The sequence below is a fragment of the Cervus canadensis genome, chromosome 13 (assembly GCF_019320065.1).
Source record: "Cervus canadensis isolate Bull #8, Minnesota chromosome 13, ASM1932006v1, whole genome shotgun sequence".
Lineage (NCBI taxonomy): Eukaryota > Metazoa > Chordata > Mammalia > Artiodactyla > Cervidae > Cervus > Cervus canadensis.
The window spans coordinates 9108222-9124007 of NC_057398.1; the positions used below are offsets into that span (position 1 = coordinate 9108222).

At 39.3% G+C, this 15786-nt stretch overlaps 1 protein-coding gene across 2 annotated transcripts in view; it reads left to right on the forward strand.

Moving 5' to 3' along the window:
• The window catches only part of DTL (denticleless E3 ubiquitin protein ligase homolog), a 49212-nt gene extending 34524 nt beyond the window's left edge, over window positions 1-14688 (forward strand). Inside the window, exons 13-16 of one of the 2 annotated variants that reach the window (XM_043485708.1) lie at window positions 1279-1414; window positions 10052-10884; window positions 12716-12826; window positions 12924-14688. In XM_043485708.1, coding sequence (XP_043341643.1) covers window positions 1279-1414; window positions 10052-10884; window positions 12716-12814 — 1068 coding nt within the window. In that variant the 3' untranslated portion in view covers window positions 12815-12826; window positions 12924-14688. Of the gene's footprint in view, window positions 1-1278; window positions 1415-10051; window positions 10885-12715 lie in introns of both variants that reach the window. The other variant, XM_043485707.1, reaches the window with a different exon arrangement.
• Window positions 14689-15786: the final 1098 nt, after the last annotated feature.

Below are 15786 nucleotides of genomic sequence, written 5' to 3' on the forward strand. Positions count from 1 at the left end.
AAGCACCTACTGTATAGGACATGGAACTCTGTTCATTGTTATGTGCCACCCTGGATGGGAAGGGAGTCTGGGGGAGAATGGATACATGTGTATGTATGGCTGAGTCCCTCACTGTTCACCTGAAACTGTCACAACATTGTTAATCGGCGTTACCCCAATACAAGATAAAAAGTTTAAAGTTTGAAAAATAAATGAACTCTAGCTCTGCCACTGAATTGTGGTGACCTTGGGCAAATAACTTTATTCTTGTTTTGTCAATGAGGTTATTTGAGTGTCAGGCTTTTCTATTATGAGAATTAAATAAGATAATATTAATTTTCAGACACTCAGACTTAATAGTTGCTCTGTAAGTAACAACTAGATAATGGACTATAGAACAACTGGGGATCCCAGGCATCACTTTGAGCGGTTAAATATGTGTCTCTTCTTTTGGCCTCCCAGTAAGGAAAGGAAAAAGCTGCCAGCCCCTTGGGGGCCAAGTCTTAAGAGAACGTGTGTTCATTTTTTCTCTCTCTTTAGTTACTGAAATAGAGAAATTATATAAACAAATGCTAGGGAACAGCTCTGGTACCAGTGGCCATTTGCCACAAGCTCTTCAAGCTGGACTTTCTCTGCCATAAAAGGCTTGGGACCAAGATCAGGAACGGTCAGATATTTTTAAAGGGGCAAAGGTTATTTTTAACTTCTTTCAGGCTAGTGAACTTGTTGTTTTCCCAGATTGCTCCTTTACCTATCTGAAAAAGAATCTTAGGGAATGGTTTCATTCTACTTGTCACAGCATACTAGAGTCATGGGCTAAGTCAGATCTTGGGAGTGATCCCATTACTTGCAATAAGCCAGAACTTGAAGAATTCTGAAGAAAGTCATATAAATTGAATGTCAGTGACATCACACTGATTAATCATGTAAGAGAAAAACGACATCGTAATTATGTATGTTTTGTAGTTATACAGAAGGTGATTATGATTTGCCCAACTTCTTGAAAATAAAATGAAATGAACCTGGTTTTATAGTAGAGCTTTAGGTTAGCTGAGAAATCACTGGTTACAAAGTCATGCCCGCAGAGTGTATATAAAGAAGAAACGAAAGGATCCACTTCTTTGGAAATCTGGAATGATTTCTGAAAGCAAAGAATGAAAGTATCTGACCTTTTAGATAGCATTTTCTATATCAGAGAGAATAATTCTCTAGTCATGAGCCGTTAAAGACATGTCTACTTTTTACTTTGTTGTGAATCTTTGGTTGAAACTTACTAACTCCCTTTCTGGTTCTCTGTAGATTGCTACTTGCTCTGATGACAATACACTGAAAGTCTGGCGCTTGAATAGAGATTTAGAGGAGAAATCAGGAGGAGATAAACTCTCCATAGTGGGATGGGCCTCTCAGAAGAAGAGAGAGGTGAAAGCCGACCTTGGTAAGGATTCCATGCATTTTTCTAAGTTCTTTTATGTTTTTATTGGTTTAGTTCTGCAGTACAAAATGATGAGCTAGATTTGATCTTATTTTAGTATGTTTTTGAAGGCAAGCACCATCTTACTGACATTTTTTTAAATATATATTTTCTGAACACTATGTTTATTATCTACACAAGGCACTGGAATACACTGGTAGATTTATTTCTTTAAATATCTGTTGGACATCTACTGTGTGCTAAGCACTGTTCTGATTTGCTGTGGATTCTGCAGTAATCAAAAGAATCAAGAATCAGAAATGAAGCTTACATGTTAGTTTGAGTCAGTAAACAAGTTAAATAAAATTTGCTTGTTAGGTAGTAATACGTGGATTAGGGAAAAAGGAAAGAAGGAATGGGAGAATAACAGCATACTGTTAAAAATTTTAAATTAGGTGCCCATAGAAACCTCAATGAAAAGATGGTGCTTGAGTACAGAAAGTGAAGTAGTAAAGTGGTAAGTCATGATATTTTTGAGAATGTTTCTGGTGGACAAAACAGCAAGTGCAAACCCCCTGAAGCAGGAGCAGACTTGGCATGTTTTGTGTTCCTCAAAGAGGCTGATGTAGCTGTAATCCCTGTGGCTAAAGCAGGCAGAAGAGAGGACAGGAAATAGTAGTAGAAAATAAGGTTCTTGTACAGTTTTCGCTTTTATTTTGATAGACAAAAAACTGTTGGAGGGTTTTGAATAGAGAAGTATACAATCTGACTTTTCTTGGTCATTCTAACTTCTGTGTTGAAAACAAATTGTAAGGGGATCAGGGTAAAACTGGAAGTTAATTTAAAAACTTATTGAAGTAACCTAGGAAACAATGGTGGTGACTTGGACCAGAGAGGTAGCGGACAATACAATTTTTAGAAGTCTTCAAGTTCCGGATATGTACATGATGGAGGCAACAGAAGGTTCTGTGGGACCAGACGTGGGCCGTGAGGGAGGCTATCAAGGGCACATCAGACGTGGGATGTGAGGGAGGCTATCAAGGGCACGTCAGACGTGGGACGTGAGGGAGGCTATCAAGGGCACGTCAGACGTGGGCCGTGAGGGAGGCTATCAAGGGCACGTCAGACGTGGGCCGTGAGGGAGGCTATCAAGGGCACGTCAGACGTGGGCCGTGAGGGAGGCTATCAAGGGCACATCAGAGCTCTCGGCTTGGGAAGCTAGGGTGCAGTGACCGTTAACCTCTGTGGGAATCACTGCAGGAGGAGCGGTTCGAGGGAACAGCTGGTATGTTGTTTGATATGATTTTTAGATATCTAAATGGGGATGTCAAAGAGGTGGTTAGATGTTTGATTCTGCAGTTCAGGGCTAGAGTTGTAAATTTGGGATTTATTATCATATAGGTAAAAGGCAGCTATATATGGAAAAGAGAATAAGTCTGGGGTCTGAGCCTTGGAGCACCCTAATATTTAGAAGTTGGAGAGGTGAACAGCAGATACAACCAGAGAAGTAAGAGAAAAACAGAATATTGTATAAAGTAAGTAAAGGGAAGAGAGATCAATTTGGTTGAATGTTTTTGGCATGCCAAGTAAGATGAGGGCTGAAAACTGACCTTTGGATTTGGCAGTACCGGGGTTATTTAGCAACCTTGCTGAGAGCAGTTTTTGGTGGCGTGTCAGTGGCCTGGTTAGTGTTGTTCAGGAGGATGGGAAGAGAGGAGGCTTTTTCAAGGAATCTTGCTAGAAAGCAAAGAAGACAGGAAATGGTAGTTAGAGGATGAAGCAATGTTAGTTTGTTTTTAGTGAGAATATAGCATTTTGTATGTGATTAGAAGGATCCTCTAGTCCAGGAGAAAACTGATGCAGGGAAATTTGCTGGAGCGGTTTTCTTGAGTGAGGGGATGACCTCGAATATATAAGATGAAGAGTAGGCCTATGTCAAGGGTGTGGATTGTTCATCCACAGTGATCAGAAAGAAATACAGTCACAGTGAAGGTAGATGGATAAGTGGGAGGGTCAGAACTTGTGGAAGTTTTCGTTTTCTTAGTGACGTTGGAATCAGGATCATCAACTGGGAATAAGGATTAGAAGAAGAGGTGATAGAGATTTGAGGAGGGAAAAGAAAGTCTGAAATAGTCACATAGAGAATAGAGAGCAAATGGACCAGGGAAATATGATTGTTGAGTGAAGAATCAACGTGAGGCTAGCACTCATTCACTGAAAATGAGCAGTCAGTATGGCTGTGTGTCTGCTACACAAGGACAGGCAGGCTGTAGGTGGAAAAGTTGGTTTTAATCAGGGGTGTGGTTTAAATCTGCGAGTATGATGGAGTGAGTGGAGGGCCAAGGGAGTTGAGGATAGATACGCTATCGGAGTTAAACTGGGTAAGGAGAGAAGTGAGGATATAGTAGGGCTGAGGGTAGAAGTGGTAGGATCAATGAACTGAGGGTCCCCGGGGGATGAAGAATTGTTGGCACTGGAGTGCTAAAGAGAACTGGGAAAATAGGTGGTGGTTGAAATTGAGATAGTGGAGGATTTTAGTAACAATGGAGGTACTGTTAGTAATAAGGCCAAGAAATAAGTGAGTGAAAGGACAAGGCTATTATAGAAGAAGAAGGTCAAGAAAATGAGAAACCAGGATATTGAAAAGATCATGAATGTGGGTTTTATAATAACTGTGAACGGACAGGTAGAGTTAAAGAGAGTGACAGGGAATCGAGAACAGAAATCTAAGCACTGAGCCAGCCAAAGGGAATCCAAATGTTATCAATAGATGGTCATAAACTTGAAATTCAAGCTTAAAACTTATGTCAGCCGTCAAGGCCTAAGGTAATGAGGATTTGAGGGTAAGAATATATGCTCATTTTTCTAATGACTTAATTGTTTAGCCTCTTATAAGATACCTCAAGTGTAACTAAACTCCAGAGGAGTCTTTCAGTCTAAGTCTACTTCTATAAAGTGTTTGATGCGTTTAATTTTGGTTTCTGCTCTCTTTAAAAAAAAATGTTTTTTTTAAGTGTTGTTACTTTAACAAATCAACTAACTCTACAGGGCTAAATAAGGTAGATAGCATTCTCCAGATATCCTACCATAGTTCCCTTTTCCCAGGGGTCACAACTTCAAATCTTTTAGCTAATTCTTTGATACTTATTCCTATATCTCTAAGTAATATTTGTGTATTTCTGTCTCTTGGGATTTTCTGTTGTTGCTTCAGCATTATCTATTGACATCTTAGACTGTGAGATGAGCACTTAGCTGTTTCGTATGTCCCCATGATTACCAAACCTCTACACACTCAACATTTCCCTAGCTTCCCAACATAGGGTCATGATTTTGGTTAGATTGAGAGTTACTATTATTACTATCATTATATTTTCTATTCAGAATTTAACTATGTGGTAAATAGTTGTTTCTTTTTATTTTCTATACTTTTTTTTCCCCTTGAGACTTAAAAATATGTCAAGATATATTCACATGCCACAAATTCACCTGTTGATACAGTCCAGTGTTCTTCAGTATATTCAGAGTTGGGCAGTCATCAACATAATCTAATTCTAGTCTATTTTCAAGACCCAAAATAAGGGTTCCAGTGTCTCCATAACCTTGCCAACACTTGTTATTATTCCTTTTTTTTTAATTATAGCCATCTTACTGAGTGTGAAGTGGTATCCCACTGTGGTTTTGATTTGTACTGATATTTTCATGATGGCTTATGATGTTGAATATCATGTGCCTATTGGCCATTTGTAAATTTTCTCTGGAAAAGTGCCTATGCAAATAAATCCTTTGCCCACATTTTAATTGGGTTATTTGTCTATTGTTTTTATTGTTGAGTTTTATATATTCTGGATATAAGCCCCTTGTCTTACATGTAATGATTTATAAATGTTTTCTCTTATTCTGTAAGTTGTTTTTTCTCTTTTTGTAATTTGTGCTTTTGATGTTGTAGCTAAGAAATCATTGCCTAATCCAAAGTCACAAAGATCTGTATTTTACATCTGTATTTTCTTGTAGGAGTGTTTTAGTTTTGGGGCTACAGTTGATTTTGCGTTTATTTTTGTGTATGGTATGAGATAGGTAAGGGTCCAAATTCTTTTGCATGTGGATAGCCTACATTCTCAGTATCATTTTTCAAAGAGACTGTTCTTTACCCCATTGAATTTTTTCGGCACTCTTATCAAAAATCAACTGACCATCAATGGTTCATTTCTGGAGTCTCAATTCCATTCCATTGATCTGTAAGTCTGTCCTTATGCAGTTACCACATTGTCTCGATTACTGTACCTTGTGGTAGGTTTTAAAATCAGAAAGTCTGAGCCCTCCAGTTGTCTTCTTTTAAATTTTAAGATTGTTGGACTATTCTGGGTCTTACATTTCTATACAAACTTTAGGACCAGCTTGTCAATTTCTGCAGAAATAATCAGCTGGAATTCTGTTAGGGATTGCATTGAATCTATATATCAGTTTTGGGAGTATTGCCATCTTAACAATGTTTTCTTCTGATTCATGAACATGGGATGTCTTTCTGCTGCCTTGTCTTTAATTTTGCCTCCTAATTTTGAAAAAAATAGAAGAATTATATAAGGAAAAAGTCATCAGCCTCCCCAACACTCATACACAATTTTAGTTAACATTTTGACTTATTTTTTAGATTTTTACCCCTTTATCCATAGAGATTTTCTTATTAACAGAGTCATGTTACGTGTACATTTGGATTTCTTGAAGATTTTTTCACTAAACATGATATTCTAAGCACTTTCCTTTCTATCTTTTTAGCAAAACATTTAAATGTTCCATAGTTTACCTAGCTTTTCTCTTGTAGTTAAACATTTTATTTCCAGTGTCTGGGGGGGAGGGGGGTTTTCTAAATTTAGGGTCTTCATTTCCCATTAAAATAGATTCCCAGAGGTGAAATCTCTGTGTTAATGACTATAAACATTTTTGAAGAAAAATATGTTTTCTTTTAACTAGGTATTTCTAGTGTGTCATTAATTATTCTTAGTTTTGGAAGCTAAGTCACAAAAAAGTTACATATGTTGATCAAATTTGTGCCATATTAATAACATTTAGCCATTATTAAGTATTAGCATAGTTGTTTTAAAGACCTACTTGTATTATCTCATTTATTAGTAATTCCCCAAACAACCAAACCTGAAGCTCAAGGAACTTAGATTTGCTTAAAGTCACCCAGCTGTGAAGTTACAGTAGAACCAATTCAAACCCTTGCAGTCTGATTCTAAAGCTCTTGCCTGTAGTACCGCCTCCTTTAGAACCCAGCACAAGAGTTTAGATGAAGACTGGTCCAGGAATTAGACCTAGATTTCTCTGTTTCTGGGTCATGCTAGAGTTACCCTGAAGAGCACCAGAGAGCAGCAGCTCGACACAGGGACCAAAGGCTGGTGCACTGGCCATTCAGCTCCGTAAGCCAACTCCCAGCCAGTTGGCTGTTGCTAATCACACTGCCATTTTGAAAACTGCATTCCTCTGCTTGCCCAAGCCTCTAATTGCCACCCCAACCCTTCACTGCTGTCCTGGATTGCCTGTCTTCTCTTTTGGCCCTTTTAACTTACTAACTGGCAGGCCCTAAATCGCAACACACAGCCCCATTCCCTTCTGTCCTACTTTTCCCAGTCAGCACCTGCTCCAAGACTTGCTATTCCTTCACTGTTTCAGCCAGCGATCTCAGCACTGTCAGGCCAAGGGGTTCTCTATCCTGTCTTTGCATCAGAACCACTTGTGGAGCTTTTAAACAATTTGTATACCTCAAGAAATTGTTAAATACGCCTAGGGTAGGGACCAAGTACCTGTATTATCATAAAGCTCCAAATGAGTCCAATATGCAGCCATATTGAGAACCTCTGGTCTAAGTATCACTGAGTGAAAAGACGATTATCTTAAAAAGAAGGAATGTTAGCTGTTCTATCTCAAGTGCTTGCTGTAGACTTATAAGTCAAACACAGTACTTACAGAATCTGTTCTTTGATGCCTGGAACTTGACCCTCATCCTGTCAGCAGTAATGAAATTTAACAAACATTGTTTAATAATTCCTTGCTAGGAACTACAGCGGCACTAGACCTAAAAATGAATAAATCATTATCACTTGCCCTCTGGATGCTCGTAGTCTAATCCAGGAGGCAGAGCTACAAAAACTATAGTATATTGTAAACATTTCGCCCAGCTATGTAAACAAAAGGCTTTGAGAACTTGCTTCCTATGGGAGAGGAGGAAAGACGTTTGTGAAATCTTCACAAAGGAGTTAATAACATTGTCATCAGAGCCTGGAAACATGAGAGTTTTTGCCTGGAAAAGAAGGAGTAGACTTGGCAGGAAAACCACGTGAACAGAGAGATGTTACAGTGCACACAGCTTTTTCAGGAAGCTGCACGTCGTCTCCTGTAACAGGATCCTCAGGGGGCAGAGCCTGTGATCAGACGGAGAAGGAAGGGTGGGGCCAGATGGCAAACCCTTCTAAAGAAAGAAGCTACAAATGGACTGATGATTAGTAAACTCTCTAATTCCGCAAAGGAACCTACATTCATGAAGCTTTTAGGGCAGTAGCCCAGTCTGTGCCACCATGTCATCAGATATCACGCAGCACTTAGGGTCCGTAGGAGTTGGGGATGAAACTACTAACGGCATGCTGTCTTTTAAGTCTAAAGGTCAATGTAGTGACTTATATACAGCTGTTAAAAAGATTGTATTGCATCTAAGTGTACTTCTATGAAGAGGTGTAAAGAGAAAAAGGATGTTCAGAAAAAAGAGAAAATTGCAGAATGTGTATGTGTGTGTAATCTTTTTTAAGTATGATATACATATGCCTTTGTGAGTGCTAATAGGTACACAGAAACTAGTGGAATACACAGGAGCATAAGAGTGAAATGAGATGGTTGAAAAGAGGACCTTGTACTCTTTATCTTATTCCCCTCTGTAGCTGTTCAGAGGAGGAAAGAAAGAAAAAGAGAAGAAAATTGAATGATAACATCCTGAAGAGGATACAGCTTTTCACATATCAGATTTTCCATTGGCCTTTAGTAGACACTTCAGATTTCTGCCACTGAAGTGTCAGAAACATATTTGGTGTGTCCCTGGCCCAACTTTTCCTTCTCCCTGAATCCTGCCTTAGAATCTGCATGCCGTAAGACCCATGGTATTTTAGGACTTTGTGCCCTAAACATACTCTTCAGCTCAATTGAATGGAGCTGATAACAGTAGGGGCTGTGCATTGACTGTGAACCTGCACTGAAGAGTGAAGCAAATGAACGTTTCTTTTCTCCGGAAATAGTAACCATACTCGGGCTCTAGAACGTGAGTGAGAGCCACCACCAGACACTGCATGGACAGGTCCTAATCGTTAACTCCCCTGCTACAGCTTGTCAGGATGACATGGGGCTTTCCAGTGGTGATCTTTGTCGAAGAAGCCGTATCACGTTGTAAACATACTGTTGATGAGAAAAGTTTAGACAAAGTCAGTTTGTAGAACTTCTCTGTCTCAAAGCTAGGCTGTTTGAGTAGAGAAAAGCAGAAGGTAAAATGTACAGGAAAACTAACTGACCAGAGTTAGGACTTGTGTCTATTTGCATATAAATACAACTAAGTAGTTAAACTGAATTAAACATCAGAGTTGTAATTCAAAGACTGGGTAACTGAGAAATAAATGCCCTTTCCTTGTTATTTGAAGACAGGAACCCTATTTCAGAAATCTGGAAAGCTCAGGAGAGTGAGAAAATATAATGTTTGGGTCGGGTCCTCAGGAGGAAGAAGCATGGTTTATGAGAATTTGCCTGAAGTACTAGTCATGGCCTGGAAACAAGGGGCAGGACAAATGGAGAAGAGTTCTACCCACAGTTTGATTTGTTTTGCATCACATTTTGGAAACGTTCTTTGGCATTCTTTGGCTTGTGGAAAATCATAAATTGTATATTAAGGTGTAAGGCACACGAGGCCTGATAACCTTAACAAGTAATTGATGGGATTACTTTATGTGGAGATTAAAAGCTGTCTCCATTTAATAGATGTGAAAACTGAGGCCAAAAAGGTGAACGGTTGTACCCAAGTGACCTCATAAGTGCTTGTGCTGGATTGGAGACCTGTGCACTCCTGACATGCGGTGCCTCTCGGGCCCAGCATTGCTGAGAAGCATCACAGAAATGCTAAGAGCAGTGCTACTTACGGAAAACAGTGTCACTAACAACCCTGATGTCTTGCTGTTACCTTAGAATAGAGGACTTTGTAGCTGTTAAAAATGGTACAGGTCAGTGTCACTGTGGGAAACGTTCACGATACATTAAGAAGCAGGTTACTAAGTATCTTGTACATCATGGTCCCATTTTTGTATAGAAAAGCTTGAGAGAGATCATGCATAAGTATATGCATAAGTATAAAAAATGGTCCACCTGGATACTTTAAACTTTTTCTTTTTCTGTATTTTCTAGACATTTACAAGCATATGTTTTACAACAGGGTGTTTGGGGGGCTGGCAGTTAGGAAATGGGAAGAAAAATGCTAAAAAGGGTCTGAGAAGAATCAAATGATTTATGTGATCTATACTGGGAAATCAAGTCCTGGATGATTAAGATAGCTATCGGAATAATTTTCTTTGATGAGAACTCCAGGATATTATGTAGCTTTCACCTCTGATTTTTGTGACCTCTTTGGTTTCTCAGTGACAGTGCCCAGCAGCCAGAACACTCCGGCCAAAGCACCCAGAGTAAAGAGCAGTCCATGCACCTCCTCCCCGTCATCAGCAGCCTGTGCTCCGAGCTGCGCCGGGGACCTGCCCCTCCCTTCAAACACTCCCACCTTCTCTCTTAAGACCCCTCCTGCCAAGGCCCGGTCTCCCATCAGCAGAAGAGGCTCCATGTCCTCTGTCTCTCCCAAGCCACCCTCATCTTTCAAGATGTCCATTAGAAACTGGATGACCCGAACGGCTTCCTTATCACCACCCATCACTCCGCCTGCTTCCGAAACCAAGATCGCGTCTCCCAGAAAAGCCCTCATACCTGTGAGCCTGAAATCATCCCAGGCAGTGGCTTGCTCTGAGTCTAGAAATAGAGTAAAAAGGAGGCTAGACTCCAGTTGTCTGGAGAATGTGAAACAAAAGTGTGTAAAGAGTTGCAGCTGTGTGACTGAACTTGATGATCCCGTTGAAAAGCTTCATTTGGATCTGTGCTGCCTTGCTGGTACCCAGGAAGACCTTGGTAAGGACTCGCTAGGTCCTACCAAACCGAGCAAGATCGAAGGAGCTAGTATGAGTGTCTCTGAGCCTCCTTCTCCTGCCAGTCCTTATGCTTCAGAAGGCTGTGGAACGCTACCTCTTCCTTTGGGATCTTGTGGAGAAGGCTCTGAAGTGGTAGGCAAAGAGAATAGCTCCCCAGAGAATAAAAACTGGTTATTGGCCATGGCAGCCAAACGGAAGGCGGAGAATTCATCTCCACGAAGTCCATCGTCCCAGACCCCCAATCCCAGGAGACAGAGTGGAAAGACTTCTCCAGGCCCGGTAAGTTGGCAGCGATAGAAAATGCATTTCCTGACTTGGCCAGGGCAGGCACAGATGCCTTCTCAGAAGTGAGAATGCTTTTTTTTTTTTTTTTAAGTAAATCTATTTATTCCTAGGATCACCAGGTTTAGTACATAAAAATATAGGACGAATACTGCATGGGACATATTTATACTAAAAATTTTTCATACTGCAATGTTATTTGTTGCTTGAATTTCAAATGTAACTGCATGTGTCCTGTATTTTCTTTGGCAATCCTATTTACTCCAATTAAAACCCCTTCTGTCAAAGTCCATACCCCTCAGCCCCTTTGCCTAATTCTTCAAAGCCGCCTTCGTCCTCTAAGCTATCAATTCAAAAATAACTTCCTTCTTTGTTTGACATTATTCCCTCCCACAACCCCTTGCTTTTTAAAAATTTGCCTCACTACCCCCCAGCTCCTGCAACCTCTTTTTATAGATTTCCCTCCCCTTTTTATAGAGAAAGCTATAATTCATGGACAGGTTGCCAACATCCACAAATAGATTTTCAGTTTGTAATTACAGCTTATGATTATTTAAAATAAAGCAAAATTAAGATACTTATAAAGCAGTTCTAGGTGCAGAATCCTTCTAGAGTTAGAGTTTTTTCTCAGTCTTTTATGATCATCTTGCTCACACTGGTATTTTTGGCAATTCACCTGTATCTCCCTTTTTTTAAACATCTTAATTTTACCTATCTTTTCATTTAACTTAGATAATTTAAAAAACAGATATTGATGGCAGAAATAGCTTTGTGAACCTTGAAAAGCAAGTGACTCATGATGGTGGAGGCAGAAGTAACTGTGAGCATTGGGTGAGCTGCGGGTACCAGTCAAAGAGAATAGAACCTTCTGCTACTCAGGTTGCAAGTTAAGGATGGAGGCAGGTTAAGGAAGTTTCTCCCGTAGCTCTTTCTGTGTTAGGGAAAAGGTGGAAGAACGAAACGTGATCCAGGTATCATGACCAGTAAGAACTGCCCTTATAAAGGGCAGAGATTGGATAACCTTAGGCCAGTACTAATTTAACAGATGTTCATAACCCCCTCCTACTGTCAATAAGCTTATCCCCTAATTTTAGGAAAGATAAGCTAGAAATATTTTAAAGAGTACTTCAAACACAAACTCCAAGGCCTTGCTATAGAGTATAAAGGGGGAAAAAAGGCTGTAAGGAGTCTTTCTTCTCTCAAAATTCGCACCGTAGGTAATCTTTGCCCCTAGCCAAAATTCTATTTTTTTTCAAGGGAGCTGGTCTGAGTTATGTGTTAACAGAAAAACAATTTCAATAAAAAATTATTTTCATGAATGTGTACATCTTAAGGGCATTTTAAAAAATAGTCTGCTCATCTAAGATATTTCTGGCTTTATAATTTCAATCTTTTGAAGCTAAAGTTTCTTTAAAACATTTTCCTCTTTATGTACATGTTGATAAAGACTTCAGAAAAGGGTAGTATCTGCCATTTGAAATACCTATCTTGTTTGTAAATTTGGAAGGGTTATTTACTCATTTATTTCAAAGAGAATGGTAATTGTAACCTCTTTGGTTCCTATTATGAGGCGTAACTGGTAAATATTTTCCATTTACATGAAAAATCTATGTTTTCCTTTCATGCATGCTGCCTTTAGTTTTTCTATATTTGGTACAAATCAACCAAAAGAGACATTGCCATCAAAGTAATTGAGACTGAAATCTGGCTGGCTACATAAGCACATTTCCAGGCATCCTAACTTAAAATACCCATAGTGATAACTTGCTGAGGTAATATCTGAACTTTATCTTAGAAAATCTCTAAAATCTGAACTTTCTTCTTTTAGGTCACCATTACTCCCAGCTCCATGCGGAAAATCTGTACATATTTCCATAGGAAGTCCCAAGATGACTTCTGTAGTCCAGAACAGTCAACAGAATTATAGATTCTCATCTGAGTGAGTTAACTGAAGCTTGACTCATTAAAACAAGATAAAAAATTCAAGAGTGACTCTAACTCTGGTTTTAAGAAAGCTACCATTTTTTCATTTTTAGTGAAAATCCTTTCGACTCCGAAGTTTACCTAGTCTGGTTCTACTGCCATAGTGTATGTGCAGCTTCCTCAGAGTGAACACTTTGTTTAAATTTCATAAAGTAAGTTTGCCACTCTGTAACATTTTGAATGAGTAGTCTTTTAAATTATGCATCTTCTGTACAATAATGACATCCCAGTTTGTAGAGGCAAAAAAAAAAAACAAGTCTTGTCTCTTCCTGCTCTGAGACCTTCTGTACACAGCTGAAAGCCTCTGCTGGCCGCAGCAGGAGGCCTGTGAAGGTCCACTGCTGAAGGGGACCCTGGGTCTCTGCTGCCTCTAACACATTAATACAGTTTCATATAAAATATATAACCTTTTCACTACGTTTTTGTGGATTTTTAAAGTATTGTGGTTAAATACGATTTTTAGATAAGTACATTTATATTGATTCCGTGTTAAATACAATCTCTTAAATTAAAATTGTCTTTATTTTAAAAACAGCGATAAATGTCAGCTTGTTGGCGAAACTAGAACACTAGCAATGTTTGTCTTTTCTCCCCCCAGATATATATCCCGTATATGAGCTGAGGTTCTCACATTTTTACTAAGCAATCTACTGCATTTCCAACCCAACTTCACGTTATGATTTTTGACATTTCCTGGAGGAAGATGTTTATAAAATCAGTAGTCATATACTGAAGCTGGGGTTTGAATTTAGTCTTCGGTTTTTTAGGGGCTGCTACTTTTTTTTTTAAAAAAGCTATCAAATTTTAAGAAAAAGTATTGATTTCTTATTGATATTTTTTTTAAAGTGTAGATAGTTCCTATACTGAAAATCCAGGACCTAAAAATTAAATCTTTGCTTTAACTTGATCTTTTGGATTCTCTTCATATACTAAAAAGCAGTGATTGTCTAGTAGAGCCCTGAGCCAAAAAGTCGTGGAATTTTCTCTAGATATTTAACATAGAGAGTATGTAGACGACTCTCAGTTAATAATGTGCAAAATATCTTGACTATCTCTTACCTTAACAGTTATGTATCAGTAAGCTTGAAATGAACCATTGTTTTCTATTTTAGCTCTTTGTAACCTCATAGAAACAAACTCCGTGTATTTTCTATGTACTATGTCCTTAAAGGGAGTCCCCTTCCACTCATGAAACTTGATTCATTTTATCCATTTCTCTAACAACTGTGTAGGCTTTATTCATATTTTGTCATTTTAAAATGTATTCTTAATTATAACTATAATTCCTTTGATTCTTATAAATTAAGCTATAACTGCGAAAACTACATAGGTCAATTAAGCATGGGTTCTCTTGGTTTTATCCAAGGAGAAAGGTAAATAAAAGGCCACAGAAATGCTGTTTCTGAAACAAAGTATGGCATAGCATTAACTGGATATTTAAGAACTCTAGTTATATTTGGTGTTTGGTTTTTGAGTGTTCGACTATGGGAAGGTGTTATTTATGACCAATACCTGCCAATAATGCTGTCTATCTCTCTTGATTTGAAAGCCTGTAACCCATGAAGAAGAGAACTAAAGTAGATGATTTTCGTCTTTGTGTCTCTGCTCATCTCCTGACAGCTCTACTGAGTGAAATGGGGATAAATATGGCTGTCAGAAACTGCTGAGAGTCTAGTGGGTGTAACATTCCCACTTGGAAAACTAGTACTTCAAATAGGTGCTGAAGGTCAATGAGCTAAGGTAATGAGCTAATAATTATCCCTACTTGTGTCCCTGTCAGACTTTGAGTTGCTTCTGAATAAAAAGCGTTTTACCTGATCTGATGTTCTTTCCTGAGCTTTTGCATTAACCTAGAGGCCGTCTGTCTACACAAAAGAACTATAGTAGTAATCAAGAATCCCTTCTACTTGTTCATTGAATAAAATTTGTTTATTCCCAAAACATGATGTAGCTCAGGCTGAAAGAAGTTTTAATACCTCTTGCTTGATCAGACCTTGGGCATTTAAGATGGCTTGGATTACTTGATAAAAGAGGGTGGAGTGATGTAGTTCTTTTTCTAAACAAGTATTTCCAGCCCAAGCTTTTCTATTTGAATACACTCCAAGCACTGTTGCTACAAAGCTGTGTTAGTTTCCTTTTGGCTGTTTCAACTGGGGCCCTTAATTTACTTTAGCAAGGGTTGACTAATTAGTCCTTTAAAATGCCTCTTAATCTAGGCTGCACTTTTAACTGGTGATAAAACCATGTGTAGCTGCCTCCATAGGGGTTGCAGAAGGCAGATTCAGCCCACCACCCTTATCCCCAGCCTTAATGACTTAAAATTTTACTAAGACTTTTTTTGGGACACCCGGAATAGGAGGCATTTTTTAAACCTCAACTGTCCCGTATGGATGTCTAGAGATAACTTAGAGAGAGAGAGAGGAATAAGGCTTCCCCGATGGCTTGGGGGGTAAAGAATCTGCCGGCAGTGCAGGAGACACAGGAGATGTAGGTTCAATCCCAGTAGGGAAGATCCCCTAGAGAAGGAAATGGCAATCTGCTCCAGTATTCTTTCTGGAAAACCCCATGAACAGAGGAGCCTGGCAGGCTGCAGTCCAAAGGGTCTCAAAGAGTCGGACAAGACTAAGCACGCAGGCACGTTGTGCCCTTGTATAGGTCACACATATCAGTTTAACGTGTTTTTTGAGAACCTGTTGTAGCAGACACACTGTTACCTTAGGTCTGTTTTTCTGCTACTCCTAGTCCCTAGAGGGACTGGACTTCCTCTCACACTGTTCTTAAAGCAAAGGCCCAGCAGCCTCACAGAATCGGTTCCACAGCTATCTGGTGGGGGCACCATTTTACAGAGGTGCTTCGGAAGAGAAGCTGGGAGAGGGTGTCAACTGAGTTACGTCCTCCTGTGGCCGTGGAGCACAG